Here is an 18,266-nt window from a genome sequence, read left to right as displayed (position 1 = left end):
GGTGCAAACCGATGCCTCTGACTACGGTCTCGGCGCAGTCCTCAGCCAGGTGGATGGAAAGGGGGATGAACACCCTATCCTCTACCTGAGCCGGAAGCTCCTGCCCCGAGAGGTAGCCTACTCCACAACTGAAAAGGAGTGCCTGGCGATCGTGTGGGCCCTACAGAAACTGCAGTCGTATCTGTACGGCCGCTCCTTCACGATCGTCACTGATCACAATCCCCTGAGTTGGCTAAACCGTACTGCTGGAACCAACGGCAAGCTCCTACGGTGGAGCCTGTCATTGCAGCAGTACGACTTTACGATCCAACACAAAGCAGGCAGCCGACACCAAAACGCTGATGGGCTGTCGCGGTGTCAGGGGGAACCCGACCCAACAGCGCCAATAGCTGCTACGGAAGGCGTCCTGTTGACACCTCCCTGAGCAGAGCTCGGGAAGGGGGAGGTGTGACGCCGGGCGACGCCCAGTCGTCCGAGGATTCGCGGCCGATTGTCCGATCGCAACCGTGATCGGAAAACTGACATTCTTTATTTTTAAAATAGAAGTTTTTCCTTCCTGCCTTCCCCCCCCCCTTTTGCCATGAGGGCTGAATGGGCCTGCGTTAGCATATGGCTAAAGCAACCTGGTTTAGCAAGAAATCCTGTTAAGGCTCCCGGAAAAGCTCTGGTGACACTAATGTGCTAATTGGGCAGAGCTGAAATACCAACAGAGTCTATTCAACAGGGGAAGCTAGCACAGCATGAGGTCTATTGACACCTACATTCCTCCCAGTCTTGACGGCACCGACTAAACTGAGTATGGAATGCATGGTGTTGATAACTTTGTCACATTTTGCAAATACCATCCATGGGAGGAATATGAAAATTACATAATTTTGTTTCCCTAATTCTGTAGAATATGGTGATACTAGACATAGCCAGGTAACCCGAGCAGGGGCTGAGATATGAATAATGGGGTCCCCGTGCGCCCCAAATATTGCAAGTTTGATGTCCTATGAACGTGTATTCTCAGCCCAATCTGAATATGAAATCGGTTTGCATGTGCGACAAAACCCCGGCGGGGTATGAAATTGGACATATTTTGTGGATGGCTGGAAGTTCCTCCCCTGAGAACTCACTGCCTGACACGCCCCTGGGCTGAGCTTGAGACTCCGCCCAGAAATGTCAGTGCTCAAAACTGATTGCATGAGGACCCCCAGCCAATTCCCCCACTTTCCATCATACCGAAAAGACTGCCACTGCTTGGGGAAATAGCAGTGGCCATCTTGCAGGCGGAGCAACGGCCATGTGGTTCGGCCATATTGCGAACTAACTGCAACAAAGGAACTTTGTCTTTTCCCGAACGGACTTTCCACAGAATCATAAGTATTCGTTCTTTTTATCCCTTTTTCTTTTATGTACTGTGTTATCACTGTCTCTCATCGTTTAATTGTTCACGATTGTCTGTATATATTAATTATTTATATTGTAACAAATAAAGGCTTTTTAAAAGGTCTTTACCTCTCAGTAAAACCTTCTATTCAGTATACACAGACGAGACCTAAACTTCCGAAGGGACGCTACTGTTTTGATAGATAGATAGGAATTGCACAGTTTTAACCGGTTGTTTGTTTCACAGGTCTATAGCCAGTTAGCAGTTTTCTCTGGGCTGATAGAAAACAGAGATGGTGGCAAATCTACCCCTGGGTTGGAGTAAAAGTGTATTTTCGTAACCTCACAGGCTCCCTACTGCGTCGTGACGCTCAAACTCCGCCAATTCTACGCAGATTGCGTCCATAGCTCTCAATCTGTGTGCTAGAATCGGATCGGACGGTTTTGCGTGTTCACGGCCAGTGGGGCTCCTGTGACACCGATCCCCAGAGAGCAGGCCTGAGCTCTGACAGAGTGTGACCGGGCCCCCCAGACTGCTCGGGCCCCATACAGTGCAGGCCGATCCCCAGAGAGCAGGCCTGAGCTCTGACAGAGTGTGACCGGGCCCCCAGACTACTCGGGCCCCATACAGTGCAGGCCGATCCCCAGAGATCAGGAGCGAGCCCTGACAGGGGCCCCTGTTTTATCCAGCAGACACGGTCCTGGCCACTACAATGCATGCTGGGAGATGTAGTACATTAATGTGATCACAGGAGATGTAGTCACATTAATATACTACATCTCCCAGCATGCAATGTAGTGACCAGGGTGACACTTCCACCGCTGCTATGAGCTGCATGGAGTCCAGGCTCATATAAATAACTAGTAGACCTAAAAACGGGCTCTAGGTCTGTGTTTCAAGTCGCGCGCGCTCCACCCACCGCCGCGCGCACCCGCTGCACAGCCGGCCGCTCGGCTCCCTGTCCGTCCTCCTGTCTCTGTGTGAGGCTGGGTCCGTGCTGTGCACATGTGCACTAGCAGAAGGCATGGACAACGCTACACAGAGACAGGTGTACGCAGGGACATAGAGGTTTTCTTATATAGGATGTTCAGATGTAAGGCCCAGTGCACACCAAACACCGCTAGCAGATCTGCTAACGCTACAGGTTTTTGGAGCAGATTTCAGAGCGATTCTAGGCATGTGTAGAGAGGTTTTCTAAACATGCTTAGCAGTTTTGGAGCGTTTTTGGTGTCGCAGATTTCATATGTTGTTACAGTAAAGCTGTTACTGAACAGCTACTGTAAGAAAACCGCCTGGAAAGCTGCTCTGATCTAGCGTTTTTCACAGCGGTTTTCCACTTTCCTATACTTTACATTGAGGCAGAAACGCCTCAGAAATCTAAAAAATGCTGCAGCCCCCGAGTTTGTGTTTTTGGAAAAAACGAGGCGCTCTGGTGAGCACCATCCCATTCACTTTCATTAGCCACGCGGTTTTTCCCCCTGCAAGCGTTTTTTAAAAACGCTTATGAACCGCTCCGGTGTGCACCAGCCCTAAGGGTGCGCGCGCACACACACACACACACACACACACACACATATATATATGCACACACACACACATATACGCACACACACACACACATATATATATGCACACACACACACACACACATACACACACACACACACACACGCACACACACACATATATATATATATGCACACACTCACACACACACACACACACACACACACACACACACACACACATACATATTTACACACACACACACACACACACATATATATATACGCACACACACACACACACACACACACATATATATACACACACACACACACACACACACACACACACACACACACACACACACACATACATATTTACACACACACACACACACACACACACACATATATACGCACATACGCACATACACACACACACACACACACACACACACACACATATATACGCACATACGCACATACATACACACACACACACACACACACACACACACACATATATATATACGCACATACGCACATACATACACACACACACACACACACACACACACACACACATATATATACGCACATACGCACATACATACACACACACACACACACTCACACACACTGTACACACACACACACACACACACAACACACTCTTGATTGGTTGATTTTACCACCTCCATGTAGCATTAGGGTAACAGGTTTAGAATATGAGCAAATTGGGTAGGTAATCTCTCATGGGAGATGTAAAATTGGGAGATAACTGGGCCAATGCTATCTGAATGTGTGTGCGCACCCTATGCAGCTAAGCAATGTTCCCGTCATTACAGCAGCTCAGCAGCTAAATAAGGCCCCGTTCACACTTGCGTTTTGGCATGCAAACGGACCGGATCGGATCAGGACCCGGATCGGAACCGTATGGTTCTGATCCGGATCCGGTCCGTTTGCATCAGGAATGTATCAGGCTGCCATCCGGATCCGTGTGGTAAAAACAGCGAAATTACTAATAAAATTGTTGGGGTCAGCAGACGGTGCACCTGTAGAATCAGGTCCTCCGCTGTTTAGGCCTCACCTCCACCTCCGACATACTGCCAAACAGCTCCAGCACTTTAGTCACTGCTGCTCCACTGCTGCCCATGTGTCCCCATCCGAAATGGCCGCTAGAATACGCATAGGAAGTGGGGTAGAACGTCCGGTGTTTGTATCCTGTGTGTTCTGTGCTTCCGTTCCCCATAGGTTTCTATTTCCGGATGGTGCAGTCAGGCTCCGGTCCGGGTGCGTCGGCCGGATGATCCGGACCGAAAAATAGCGCATGTTGGAAAAGTGTCCGGAGTCCGGCTCCGATCCGGCTCCGTACTGTACGGAACGTACGCGTCTGAACGTCCGCATAGCCTTTGCATTGCTATGCGGAACGTACGTTCCGTTTGTACAGTATACGGTCCGGATCAGATCAGGACAGGAAACGCTAATGTGAACCAGGCCTACGTAATTCAATAAGAAAATCAGAATTGCATCAGAGTACAACTAGCAGGGAGAACAGATATACAGTATATGCACTCAGGACTCACCAATCTGAACCAAAAGCTAACTGCGGCAGATTTATCACAAGCAAATGAAAAGAGCAGCAGAGACAGAGCAATTGTTTCCCCTTCATTGTGCAGGCACTTGGGTTCATACATCTGCCCCAACGGGCTCTATTCACAAAGGGCAGGTGGGTAAAATCATTGTCTTCAGTACAATGCCTCATCCGGTAATTTACACTTTTCTCCAAATTCACAAAAGTGTTCCCCCATGAGGCAGAAGTTCGGTAATTCACCTCACTAGTCGGTAATGTTTATTTTCTGTGCAATGGTGAGTTTAGTGAACTGGAATGTGGGAAGGTGATCGGTAAAATCAACAGTTTTCAGCATTACCGAATGTGCTGATGCTTTGTGAATAGAGCCCAATATGTCCTGTTATATGCAGCAAACACATACCTGTCTCGCTGCCTGCCATGTGCTTCTGTGACTCCTCCCTCCAGCTTAGAGAACATGCCAGAATATCCTCCTCCATGTGTGCTGGATGGCTGTGGGTGCAGCTACACTGTCTCTCTCAGTCCATGTGCATCTCTGCCTGCCATGTGCTTCTGTGACTCCTCCCTCCAGCTTAGAGAACACCCCGGAACATCCTCCTCCATGTTTGCTGGATGGCTGTGGATGCAGCTACACTGTCTCTCTCAGTCCATGTGCTTCTCTGCCTGCCATGTGCTTCTGTGACTCCTCCCTCCAGCTTAGAGAACACCCCGGAACATCCTCCTCCATGTGTGCTGGATGGCTGTGGATGCAGCTACACTGTCAGCAGATCTTGTCCCATGTGGCCTGTGCTTCTCTGCTCCTCCCTCCAACCTAGAACATTCTCCAGCTCTTGTCCAATCACATATCCCCAGTCAGTAACAGACTAGAGATGGGAAGTTCGGATCTTTTCAATGATCCGGATGATTCGAATCGGATCATTGAAGAGATCCGGATCTTTGATCCGAATCTCGGATCATTTTACTGCCGGAAGCATTCGGGGGTGAAATGAACAGCAGGACAGGTCTGTGGACAGAAGGGGAGGGGGGTGGACACACAGAGAAGGGGAGAAGATGGACAGAGGGCAGGGAGTGGACAGAGAAGGGAGGAGGGACGAGCAGAGAGCAGAAATGTTTGCACGTAATACCCACATGCTGAAGTCATATGCTTTACATATATTTCACCTATATCTTGGCAACAAGTAGGAGGCGCCCGGGGTGAGGAGTATGTGATACACAATGTAATTAGGCTACTATAGGTACTCCACAGGGTAGGTCCAACGATATAAGTAATATAAAAAGTAGTCCTACCTTATGGATAAGAAATTTAGTCGAGATTCAATTTAGGCAGATCAATTTAATAAGAGCACTTTAGACAACACGTTTCACGGCCTCAGCCGCTTCCTCAGGTCAATACAGTGCCTGAAGTGAGTAGTGTCCGAGTACACTACTCACTTCAGGCACTGTATTGACCTGAGGAAGCGGCTGAGGCCATGAAACGCGTTGTCTAAAGTGCTCTTATTAAATTGATCTGCCTAAATTGAATCTCGACTAAATTTCTTATCCATAAGGTAGGACTACTTTTTATATTACTTATATCGTTGGACCTACCCTGTGGAGTACCTATAGTAGCCTAATTACATTGTGTATCACATACTCCTCACCCCGGGCGCCTCCTACTTGTTGCCAAGATTTTAGATACCCCTTTTTGGTAGAGGGGAGATTGAAATCGAGTCTCTCGATTTCACAATCACTTTTTGGAGCAGCGACCATCCAGAAACTAAAGGCCGAGTGGGGACGGTACTTCCCCACTTGCGAATACGAGTGGTTGCCTCTGCTGCAACCCATTTTTGTGAGTATAATATCTTAAGATCTAATACCATACACTGATATACTAACGTTATTGCACCAGATTGGGCTCCCGGATCTCTCTGTGTTTTTTCCTTCTACTACTTTACATTTCACCTATATGTTCATCTGTACACTTTGAAAGAAAAGGTCGCACAGTGAAAGAAAGCATTCCCAGAAGATAAGTGCAGCTGTTTAGTGCCGAGTGCAGGAGAATTATATTGCCTTTCAATCACAGTGCCTGCAAAGTTACTGAGCTGTGCTGAGCCAAAAGCTTCCAATGTGATCACTGTGCACAAATACGGAACAGACAGCCTATAATGAGCAGCACATTGCAGCCAGTATGTGTGCTCTACACATATCTGGCAGTGGCACCGATGTCCCCTCTCTCATCTACCTGTCCCTGCAAGGCTGCCTCCCATCCAACAGAGCGATCCATCTCTGCTCTGCTTCCAGGACCCCGCTGCCCGCTGAGAGGGGGCGTGTCGCTCCTGGCCCCGCCCCTTTTGCGATCCGAATCACTCATTTTGATGATTCGGATGATCGACTCATAAAATAGATTCGGATCAAAGATCCGAATCGTTCATGATCCGGACAACACTATAACAGACAGAGCTTTCCTCCCACCCCTCCCCTCTAAGGCCTGGTGCACACCAGAGGAGTTTTTCTGAGCGTTTTGAGTTTTTAAATCTGCTGCTAATGTTATCCTATGTGTCTGTGCACACTGGAGCAATGAGGTTTTGTAAAAATCCCCATAGCATTACATTGGGAAGAGCTTTTAGAGGTTTTAAAAGCTCTTCCCAAGGTAATGCTATGGGGTTTTTTACAAAACCTCATTGCTCCAGTGTGCACAGACACATAGGATAACATTAGCAGCAGATTTAAAAACTCAAAACGCTCAGAAAAACTCCTCTGGTGTGCACCAGGCCTAACAGAGCATGCCCCAGTAGAGATGGGAAGTTCGGATCTTTTCAATGATCCGGATGATTCGAATCGGATCATTGAAAAGATCCGGATCTTTGATCCGAATCTCGGATCATTTTACAAGGGAAGCATTCGGGGGTGAAATGACTAGCAGGACAGGAGAAGGGGAGGGGGGAGGACACACAGAGAAGGGGAGAAGATGGACAGAGGGCAGGGAGTGGACAGAGAAGGGAGGAGCAGAGAGCAGAAATGTTTGCACACAATACCCACATGCTGCAATCATATACTTTACATATATTTCACCTATATGTTCATCTGTGTACTTTCCATGCAAACGTCGCACAGTGACAGAAAGCATTCCCCAAAGCAGTCCCAGAAGTGAAGTGCAGCTGTTTAGAGAAGTGCAGGAGGATCATATTGCGCTGCAATCACAGTGCCTGCCCTGTCCTAGCCCAGCATGCTGCCTGTAACGTTACTGAGCTGAGCCAAAAGCTTCCAATGTGATCACTGTGCACAACTACGGAACAGACAGCCTGTAATGAGCAGCATATTATAGCCAGTATGTGTGCTCTCTACACATATCTGTCCCTGCAAGGCTGCCTCCCATCCAACTGAGCGATCCATTTCTGCTCTGCATCCAGGACCCCGCTGCCCGCTGAGAGGGGGGTGTGCCGATCCTGGCCCCGCCCTCTTTGCGATCCGAATCACTCATTTTGATGATTCGGATGATTCGACTCACAAAAGAGATTCGGATCAAAGATCTGAATCGTTAATGATACGGACAACACTACTCAGTAGCACGGAACTGTGGGCTCCGCCCTACTGCACATAAGTGGCCATGCTTGCCCATCTCTTGTGCGCCCATGACTGCAAGGAGAAGAGCTGCGCGGCCCCGATGTGGAGAGGGGGCCGCACTCAGCAATGGGGGGGGGCTGTGCTCAGCATTGGACTTGCTTTAAAGGATATTGGAGCTAACATACATTTTAAACATTGGGGGGTGAAGCAGTCCTCATGCCCACCGCCCCCCATTCTCCTCCAACCCCCCTCAGCCTCTCCCTGGCCGTACTGCACAGGCTCTGCCTCCGTGACAGCACGTCTGTAGCCAGGAGAGCTCTGCGCACGCTCACAATGTCAATCATGATGTCATGCACATGCGCAGAGCGCTCCTGGCTGCAGGCACACAATGGGCTCTATTCACAATGAGGCAAGCGGTAAAGGATTTTTTACCGCAAATATAACCGCCAGCGGTAATCCGCATTTTTTCCACATTCACTAAAATTTTCCGCATGCGGTAAAAAAAGTGCGGAAACAGCCATTAAACGTGCGATGAAAACGTTGCATGAAAAATTGTTCCAAAAAAAATTTCAAAGTCCAGCAAGCACAGCACTTAAAGAGAACCTGTACTGAGTAAAAATATTTTTTAAAATAAACACATGAGGTAACTTCAAATGAACATTACATAGTTACCTTGCCATCAGTTCCTCTCAGAAGCTCACCATTTTCTTCTGACAATAATCCCTTCCAGTTCTGACAATATTTTGTCAGATCTGAAATATATCAGTTGCTGTCAGTTATAGCTGAGAGGAAAACTGATGTACCAGGTAATGTCCATGTTTCCCTATGGCTCAAGTGGGCGATGTTACAGTTTAACTGTGTGCTGACCAGAAAGCTGTTATGGGGTAATGGCTATTTTCAAAATGGAGGACGGAAAATTCCCTTGATTATAGTGAACAAATAGGACGCGGGACAGGAGAAAGACACTGAGGAGTAGACTACATGGAAGGTAAGTATGACTTGTGTATGCTTATTTTGACTTTTATTTTCAGTACAGGTTTTCTTTAAGCATTCTGCTCCCAGCATCCATCACAGATATTGGGAAGCAAGAGATCCAGAATTGTCTTATGCTGCCTTTCACTTCCCACAACCCCACCCGCACCTGCAATAACAATCAATACGGGTACCGACCCAATGCAGGTCTCTAGCATACAGGGCTACTGGCAGCGCCCCCTGGAGGCGGTCCTGGTGCTGCTGAGGAAGCATGTCGGCCATCCAGGCCTCATCCTCTCTGTCCTGCAATGCTTGGCAACCACAAACTCTTCAGGGAAAATGTCAGTTGGCAGCAGCTCTCCAGTGATTGGAGGAAAGTGACCATGTGACCTGTTTATAACTGAATTCCCCTACCAGGGTATACAGGAACCACTACTGGCAATTCTAGGTATACAGGAGCCCCCTAGTGGCAAATCTGGGTATACGGCAGCCCCCTAGTGGCAGTGTGGGCTATACAAGACCCTTTAGTGCAGTGCTGGATATTAGTGAGCACATAACTGCTAATTGCTAGGTGTTAGTATACAAGGGCCTTTAATGTCATTTCTGGTCATATATGGGCCTCTAGTGGAAATGTTGTGTGTATAGTAGACCTACTGGCAGTTTTAAGTATACAAAAATCACTAGTGTCAGTGTTGGTTTATTATAGTGAATAATCTAGCAGCAGTATTAGGTACACAGCAGCCCTTGGGGGCTATATTGGGCACACAGCAGCCCCTAGTGGTGGTATTGGGTACACAGCAGCCCCTAGTGGTGGTATTGGGTACACAGCAGCCCCTAGTGGTGGTATTGGGTACACAGCAGCCCCTAGTGGTGGCATTGGGTGCACAGCAGCCCCTAGTGCTGGTATTGGGTACACAGCAGCCCCTAGTGGTGGTATTGGGTACACAGCAGCCCCAAGTGGTGGTATTGGGTACACAGCAGCCCCTAGTGGTGGCATTGGGTGCACAGCAGCCCCTAGTGGTGGTATTGGGTACACAGCAGCCCCTAGTGGTGGTATTGGGTACACAGCAGCCCCTAGTGGTGGTATTGGGTACACAGCAGCCCCTAGTGGTGGTATTGGGTACGCAGTAGCCCCTAGTGGTGGTATTGGGTACACAGCAGCCCCTAGTGGTGGTATTGGGTACGCAATAGCCCCTAGTGGTGGTATTAGGTACACAGCAGCCCCTAGTGGTGGTATTGGGTACACAGCAGCCCCTAGTGGTGGTATTGGGTACACAGTAGCCCCTAGTGGTGGTATTGGGTACACAGCAGCCCCTAGTGGTGGCATTGGGTACACAGTAGCCCCTAGTGGTGGTATTGGGTACACAATAGCCCCTAGTGGTGGTATTGGGTACACAGTAGCCCCTAGTGGTGGTATTGGGTACACAGTAGCCCCTAGTGGTGGTATTGGATACCCACAGAAGCCACTATTTAGCTGGTTGCTTTAGAAGTGATACAAGGCTTCTCTGCTCCTTTATTTATAGGAGGTTGCCTTATCTTCCTATTCCTGATTAGGGTCAGCGCAGGAGAAGATGGTGATCAGCCAGGTAATGTCCCCCCAGACATCTTGCCTGCTCCTGGGGGCCCTGCTGCTCCTGTGTGGCCCCAAGCCTCAGCACTGCTGCTACAGCTGTATGACGACCTCGGAGGTGAGAGAGAGCCTGTGCCAGTATCTGCAGGCCAGCGGGAAGCTCGAGACGCCGGAGGCATGCGCGGAGGACTTCAGGAGGGGGTTTGAGCCGCTGAAACGCCTGGTGATACGTACGCTGCTGCTTCTCTATACCTCTTACATCCGCTCCATTCATGTCCATTCACTGGGGAGAAGCTCCGCTATACTAACCTGTCTGAGGCCTCCTCCACAAGCCTAACGTAACGGAGGGCAGAGGCGCCAAAAGAATAAAATCAAATATTAAAAAGTTTAAAAATTGCTTAGGAAGCAGTGGTGGACTCACCTCCTGTGAGCAGACACAACAAGCTGTGTATTCAAAGCAAAGCAGTTTTATTGGTACACTCCAGGGGGTATTTGCAACGCGTTTCGCAGGCTTAAACCCGCTTTATCAGGCAATAGTTAGTAGGAGTACATAACTGGGGACAAGAGGCACAATTGGTGTATATTCAGGCAAACCGCAAACATAGATAGTCAGATGGATAAATCAACAGCAACTTGAGTAATATGTATGGCCATAGTGTGATGACTGTTAGTGAAGGGTATATGTATGGGGTATATAAAGGAGGAAAAAGAAGTATGGGAGGTAGGGAGGAAGGGTGTGTTCAATGATGGATAGTAATAATAGGGGTATAGGAGACATGGGGAGGGAGGTGTGCTGCTAGGGGGAGAGCAGGTGGAAGGTTGGGGGGTATAGGTGATTAGAAGGAGCAATTGGGTAGTATTACCACCAGAGCGGGAGGGGAGAGAAAAACATTGCATAAGTGCGTTTAGGGTGATTTCTAAAGTCGCCAGCGCTTAGGCTACGTTTCCACTGTTGGGTGAAAATTTCGCCTGCAAAAAAAAGTATAAGATTTTTCTGCTTGGTGAAAATTTGCATGCAAATTTTTTACACATTTTATGTGAATTTTCATACGCGGAAATTTGCATTGGATGGATCTAAGGGCCTGTTTCCGCTAGATGCGTTGCTATGCAGTAACAGCTCCGAATCGCAATGCAAGGAAACTGCCACCACTTCATGTCAGTGGAGTACTTTCCATTGACGCAAATTTACCAACGCGATCCGGCGCGACGCGGGGGAAATCATGGATAGCATGCTGCAGTTTTCCGCAGCACGCATCTGATCCCCATAGTCGCCGATGGGAAACCGCAGGACGCCGCATCCGGTTGTATGGAAGACAGCCGGAAGTACCTGCGGAGGGATGCGCGGCGATCGCCTCACATCCACTGAGCTAGTACAAACTAGCCCTAATGTGAATTCTCACGCCTATACAAAGCATTGTACGCGACTCATACGCAATGTTTGAAAAAATGATGCAGGACCTCAGATTTTTTCATGCGTACGAAAATTCGCATCGAATGGAAACAGAGCCCCATTCACTAACATTAGTTGCCAAATCAATGCGATTATTCTGAGAGAAAAATCTGATACAAAACGCACAAGTGGAAACCAGGCCTTAAGAAAACTGAAACACTCATAGTGTGAACAAGCCCTAAGAGCGATTTTCTGAGCGCTTTGTGATGTGAGAAGCTCTTGCTAATGTAGTGCTATGCAGGGGTGAGCCTTAGGTGCCTGGCACCTGGGTGCAAGATTTTCTCTGGCGCCTATGGGAGTGGTTAAATAAACCGCACCCAACCACATAACCACACCCATGTCCTGCCTAATCACACCCACACCTTCCACCTCTTTACGCATGCATGTGGCCGGCCGACCACAAAATGCAATCTTATTGGCAGAAGTCGATTTCCACACAAATGCAATCTTATTGGCAGCAGATTTCTCCACAAATGCAATCTTAATGGAAGCAGATTTCCCCACAAATGCAATCTTATTGGCAGAAGTCGATTTCCCCACAAATGCAATCTTATTGGCAGAAGTAGATTTCCCCACAAATGCAATCTTATTGGCAGCAGATTTCTCCACAAATGCAATGAGAATTGGCAGCAGATTTACCCACAAATGCAATGAGAATTGGCAGCAGATTTCCCCACAAATGCAATGTTAATGGAAGCAGATTTCCCCACAAATGCAATGTTAATGGAAGCAGATTTCCCCACAAATGCAATCTTATTGGCAGAAGTCGATTTCCCCATAAATGCAATCTTATTATCAGCAGGTTTTCCCCACAAATGCAATCTTACTGGCAGGCAGCACAGCAATTCACTCACCTGATTCTCTGGGTGGAGGAGGATATAGGCAGTGGCTCTGCCTCTGGAGGAGGATATCGGCGGCACAGCACTCACACACTGCTGGGCCTGGCTCAGTCAGCCTGTCTGTCCTCCTCCTCCGTCTGTCTCCTCTGGTGGCACCAGGCTGTGTGATTACGGCGGCGGTCGGGCGCCACTAGGAGGAGCGGGCTGCGGGCACTCACTGTGCCAGGGTTGCCAACCTATTTTCAAATTTTTTAAGGACAAAATGCTCAAAAAAGCAAGACACCTCAAATTTTGGACGGTCAGGGGGTGGAGTTAGGGGTGGAGTCAGAAGCGCACTTTTAAGTACAGATGTTGGTGGGATTAAGCACTGGGCATTATTTTTTCAGTATTTATATAGCCCTTGCATCTTCTGCAGCACATTACAGAGTACATAGCCATGTCACTGACTGTCCTCAGAGGAGCTCACACTCTAATCCTACCATAGTCAAAGTCTAATGTCCTACCATATTATTATTATGTATTTATATAGCACTGACATCTCCTGCAGCACATTACAGAGTACATAGTCATGTCACTGACTGTCCTCAGAGGAGCTCACACTCTAATCCTACCATAGTCAAAGGCTAATGTCCTACCATATTATTATTATGTATTTATATAGCACTGACATCTTCTGCAGCACATTACAGAGTACATAGTCATGTCACTGACTGCCCTCAGAGGAGCTCACAATTTAATCCTACCATAGTCATAGTCTAATGTCCTACCATATTATTATTATTATGTATTTATATAGCACTGACATCTTCTGCAGCACATTACAGAGTACATAGTCATGTCATCGACTATCCTCAGAGGAGCTCACACTCTAATCCTACCATAGTCATAGTCTAATGTCCTACCATATTATTATTATGTATTTATATAGCACTGACATCTTCTGCAGCACATTACAGAGTACATAGTCATGTCACTGACTGTCCTCAGAGGAGCTCACACTCTAATCCTACCATAGTCATAGTCTAATGTCCTACCATATTATTATTATGTATTTATATAGCACTGACATCTTCTGCAGCACATTACAGAGTACATAGTCATGTCATCGACTATCCTCAGAGGAGATCACACTCTAATCCTACCATAGTCATAGTGCATTGACTGCAAGCCATAAAGGGGAAACCAACCTAGCCGCCTGGATTCTGTATCGGGACAAACAGTGGATTAGTGAAGAGCAGCAGGAGGACAGCGAGGGACCAACAAACCTATGGGGGCTGGAAGAAGCCCCAGGTAAGTGAAAAAAAAAACACAATTTATATTCACCTCTGGTATCTTCAAAAAAAGTTATATACTCACTTATGTAGAGGGATGGCTCTGGATCCTATAGAACCTACCATGTCCTCTCTTGGTGGAACTGTTCCAGCACTGTACCTCATTCTAATTTGCCACCTCTGGAAGCTCTCCTGTCCCTGAGTACTTCCAAAGACAAGCGGCTTCGTACTGCACACATGCGTAACATTCGCACATTACGGAACTGCCTGTCTTCTGAAGCACTTGTTAACAGGAAGGCTTCTGAAGGTAGCAAATTTGAATTAGGTACAGTGCTGGAACAACTCCACTGACAGAGGAGGACAGGGACAGTTCTATAGCAGAGCATGCCCTCTCTATATGAAAGTATGACTGTGGTCTCCCCTCCTGCAGTGCAGTCTTTTCCCAGCATTTCTCCTGTGTGGGAGACTGCTTGACAACACTACAGGACATGTGCTGCCGATGCCTGGGACATTTATGATCAAACTTAAGGAGGGAGAGCGAGAGCCAGGTCACCTTTCTGCTGCTGCCCAGAACATATACACATTCCTAGTTACAGTGCTCAGGATGCCTCTCTCTATCTCTCTGAGTGACTAGAGAGAGGCGGCATGAAGGTGAAAGAGAGGCTTACTTATTAGATGTACAGGGGGAGGAGGACGCTTAAATAGACTGACTGCAGTCTGGACGCTTGAGGAATCACAGCAGGGATTCTTAACTAATGGTACCTGTAATGCTAGCTGGCTGCACCGTGCACAGCCCCTTCACTGCTCCTTCTCAATCTCTCTCCTCGTCTCGTGGTGTCTGTGCTTGATTGTACATCATAGCAGGCTGCGTCTTTTTTCATTGGTAGGAGAGATGTGTCAGGCGACCATTGATTGGAGGAGCCCTGAGAGAGGGAGGACCCGGGATTTCATTGTCGTTGGAGCTCTGGAGGAGGGAAGAAGGGAGGGGGACATGCCGTTTGGACGGACGCTGTCCTGTAAATACGAACAGCTGATTTTGGGGGGCAAAAGTACTGACTGTACGGACGCTTGGCAATACTGCACTGTGCTGTGATGCTGTCTACTGGCAGCGCTGGCGCTTCTGATCTGTCCACGGGTCGGGTCGGGCGGGCAGCCGCAGCAGTCTCACACTCTGAGCTGTGGCTGCGCGTCATCGGCTTCGCTCCCCCCGGCTGCCTATTTCCTGATATTGGGCTGCGCTGACGTCTACGTGTGACGTCAGGCGCACAGTGTGTTGCTGGGAGTGGGGAGATGAATGATAGGAGGACTTCTTCTGCCCGTCCTTCCTTCTGTCGGACCCGCCGGGCGCCTGTAAGAGCAAGGCGCCTGGGTGCAATGCACCCGCAGCACCCGCCCAGGCGCGGCCCTGGTGCTATGGGTGTGATCACACTGGAGAGATGTGATTTTATACAAATCCCCCGTAGCAAATCACAAAGGCTTAGGGCCCTTTTACACTTAATCAGTTGCTCTCAGTTAAAACGGAAAGAAAACTGATTTTCAAAGTAATGCCCATGTTTTCCTATGGCACCTTTCACACTTAATGCATTTACCTGAAATCTTTGTCACAATGCACTGCTATGGAAAAAACGCGTACCAACGCGCACTAACGCACACCAACTGATTAAGTGTAAAAGGGGCCTAAGAGAGCACTTCTAGTGGGTTTCTGGCCTTATTCTGGGGTAGCTACACCTGGATCCAGAGGACTGACATGACTTTCTCTGGGGAAGTTACTGCTAGATCCAGAGGACTGACATGACTTACTCTGGGGAAGTTACTGCTGTATCCAGAGGACTGACATGACTTACTCTGGGGAAGTTACTGCTAGATCCAGAGGACTGACATGACTTACTCTGGGCCTGGGGCAGTTACTGCTGGATCCAGAGGACTGACATGACTTACTCTGGGGCAGTTACTGCTGGATCCAGAGGACTGACATGACTTACTCTAGGGCAGTTACTGCTGGATCCAGAGGACTGACATGACTTACTCTGGGGCAGTTACTGCTGGATCCAGAGGACTGACATGACTTACTCTGGGGCAGTTACTGCTGGATCCAGAGGACTGACATGACTTACTCTGGGGAAGTTACTGCTAGATCCAGAGGACTGACATGACTTACTCTGGGGAAGTTACTGCTAGATCCAGAGGACTGACATGACTTACTCTGGGGCAGTTACTGCTGGATCCAGAGGACTGACACAACTTACTCTGGGGAAGTTACTGCTGTATCCAGAGGACTGACATGACTTACTCTGGGGAAGTTACTGCTAGATCCAGAGGACTGACATGACTTACTCTGGGGAAGTTACTGCTAGATCCAGAGGACTGACATGACTTACTCTGGGGCAGTTACTGCTAGATCCAGAGGACTGACATGACTTACTCTGGGGCAGTTACTGCTGGATCCAGAGGACTAACACGACAGCCCGTCACAAACAGCAGCCTCCAGATTTCTCTTTTCAACTTTTGAAGGGAACCTGAGGGGAGAGGGATATGGAGGCTGACATTCATTTCCTTTTTAACAATGCACATTGCCTGGCTGTCCTGCTGATCCTCTGCCTCTAATACTTTTACCCATAGCCCCTGAACAAGCATGCAGCAGATCAGGTGTTTCTGGCATTATTGTCAGATCTGACTGGATTAGCTGCATGCTTGTTTCTGGTGTTATTCAGACACTACTGCAGCCAAATAGACTAGCAGGACAACCAGGTATTGTTTATCAGGAAATACATATGGCAGCCTCCATATCACTCTCACCTGGGGTTCACTTGAAGTTCATGCACACTTTTTTCATGTGCAACCAAAACTTGATTTATTAACTTATATGCATAAAAACAGTTTCCCACAATACAGTGCATACTGTAAATGAAGCGGAAATACATGTTTGTAGATCATTATCTGCTGTCATCCCCCAGTCAGCCTGGAGACACGTAGGCACACAGTACAGTGCTGGTCAGCAGGGGGCGTGGCTTCAGGTGACCATGTGACTAATCTCCAGGCTGTGAGCAGGCAGCATACATCAGTGAGGATCTATGAGGAGCAGTCAGTTTCCTTACTTTTCACAAGTCCATTCTATGCATGACCAAAGTAAAGTATTGCTGTATTGCATATATAGATGTATTCTAATAATAACAAGAGCTGTGTGCCTAATACTCCTACTTACTGCCTACAACAGCCTCCGAGCAGACGAGCTGGATAGAAGAATATCTGGAACAATTTGACCGGGAAGTGCGGCAAATCGACATCCTGTGTAAGTTTTCCCTCCATCCCCCATCTGCCTGCAGAGGCCGGCCATACTCTCCCCCTCCCCCGTCTGTCCGCAGAGGCCGGCCACACTCTCCCCCTCCCCCATCTGTCCGCAGAGGCCGGCCACACTCTCCTCCTCCCCCATCTGTCCGCAGAGGCCGGCCATACTATCCCCCTCCCCCATCTGTCCGCAGAGGCCGGCCATACTATCCCCCTCCCCCATCTGTCCACAGAGGCCGGCCACACTCTCCCCCTCCCCCATCTGTCCGCAGAGGCCGGCCATACTCTCCCCCTCCCCCATCTGTCCGCAGAGGCCGGCCACACTCTCCTCCTCTCCCATCTGTCCACAGAGGCCGGCCACACTCTCCTCCTCCCCCGTCTGTCTGCAGAGGCCGGCCATACTCTCCCCCTCCCCCGTCTGTCCGCATGGGCCGGCCACACTCTCCCCTCCCCTGTCTGTCCGCATGGACCGGCCACACTCTCCCCTCCCCCATCTGTCCGCAGAGGCCGGCCATACTATCCCCCTCCCCCATCTGTCCGCAGAGGCCGGCCATACTCTCCCCCTCCCCCGTCTGTCCGCAGAGGCCGGCCACACTCTCCCCCTCCTCCGTCTGTCCGCAGAGGCTGGCCACACTCTCCTCCTCCCCTGTCTGTCCGCAGAGGCCGGCCACACTCTCCCCTCCCCTGTCTGTCTGCAGAGGCCGGCCATACTCTCCCCTCCCCCGTCTGTCCGCATGGGCCGGCCACACTCTCCCCTCCCCTGTCTGTCCGCATGGACCGGCCACACTCTCCCCTCCCCTGTCTGTCCGCAGAGGCCGGCCATACTATCCCCCTCCCCCATCTGTCCGCAGAGGCCGGCCATACTCTC

The 18,266-nt window shown here is 49.1% G+C and overlaps 1 protein-coding gene and 1 long non-coding RNA gene across 13 annotated transcripts in view; one reads left to right on the top strand and one right to left on the bottom strand.

Annotated features, from left to right (window-relative positions):
- LOC137522008 (uncharacterized) overlaps positions 1–9,360 on the bottom strand; it is a 291,997-nt gene extending 282,637 nt beyond the window's left edge. For both annotated transcript variants that reach the window (XR_011022251.1, XR_011022250.1), the window contains exon 1: positions 9,182–9,360. This is a non-coding gene — a long non-coding RNA (uncharacterized lncRNA). The remainder of the gene's footprint in view (positions 1–9,181) is intronic.
- Positions 1–18,266, top strand: part of SPACA6 (sperm acrosome associated 6) — a 77,677-nt gene that overhangs the window by 19,028 nt on the left and 40,383 nt on the right. For 5 of the 11 annotated variants that reach the window (XM_068242021.1, XM_068242019.1, XM_068242020.1 and 2 more), the window contains exons 1-3: positions 9,356–9,431; positions 10,538–10,783; positions 17,328–17,402. In XM_068242021.1, the coding sequence (XP_068098122.1) occupies positions 10,555–10,783; positions 17,328–17,402 (304 nt within the window). In that variant the 5' untranslated portion in view covers positions 9,356–9,431; positions 10,538–10,554. The other 6 variants (XM_068242015.1, XM_068242016.1, XM_068242017.1 and 3 more) reach the window with 6 other exon arrangements.

Source organism: Hyperolius riggenbachi, chromosome 6 (assembly GCF_040937935.1).
Source record: "Hyperolius riggenbachi isolate aHypRig1 chromosome 6, aHypRig1.pri, whole genome shotgun sequence".
NCBI classification, from domain to species: Eukaryota; Metazoa; Chordata; class Amphibia; order Anura; family Hyperoliidae; genus Hyperolius; species Hyperolius riggenbachi.
This window is presented reverse-complemented; position numbering and strand designations above follow the sequence as displayed.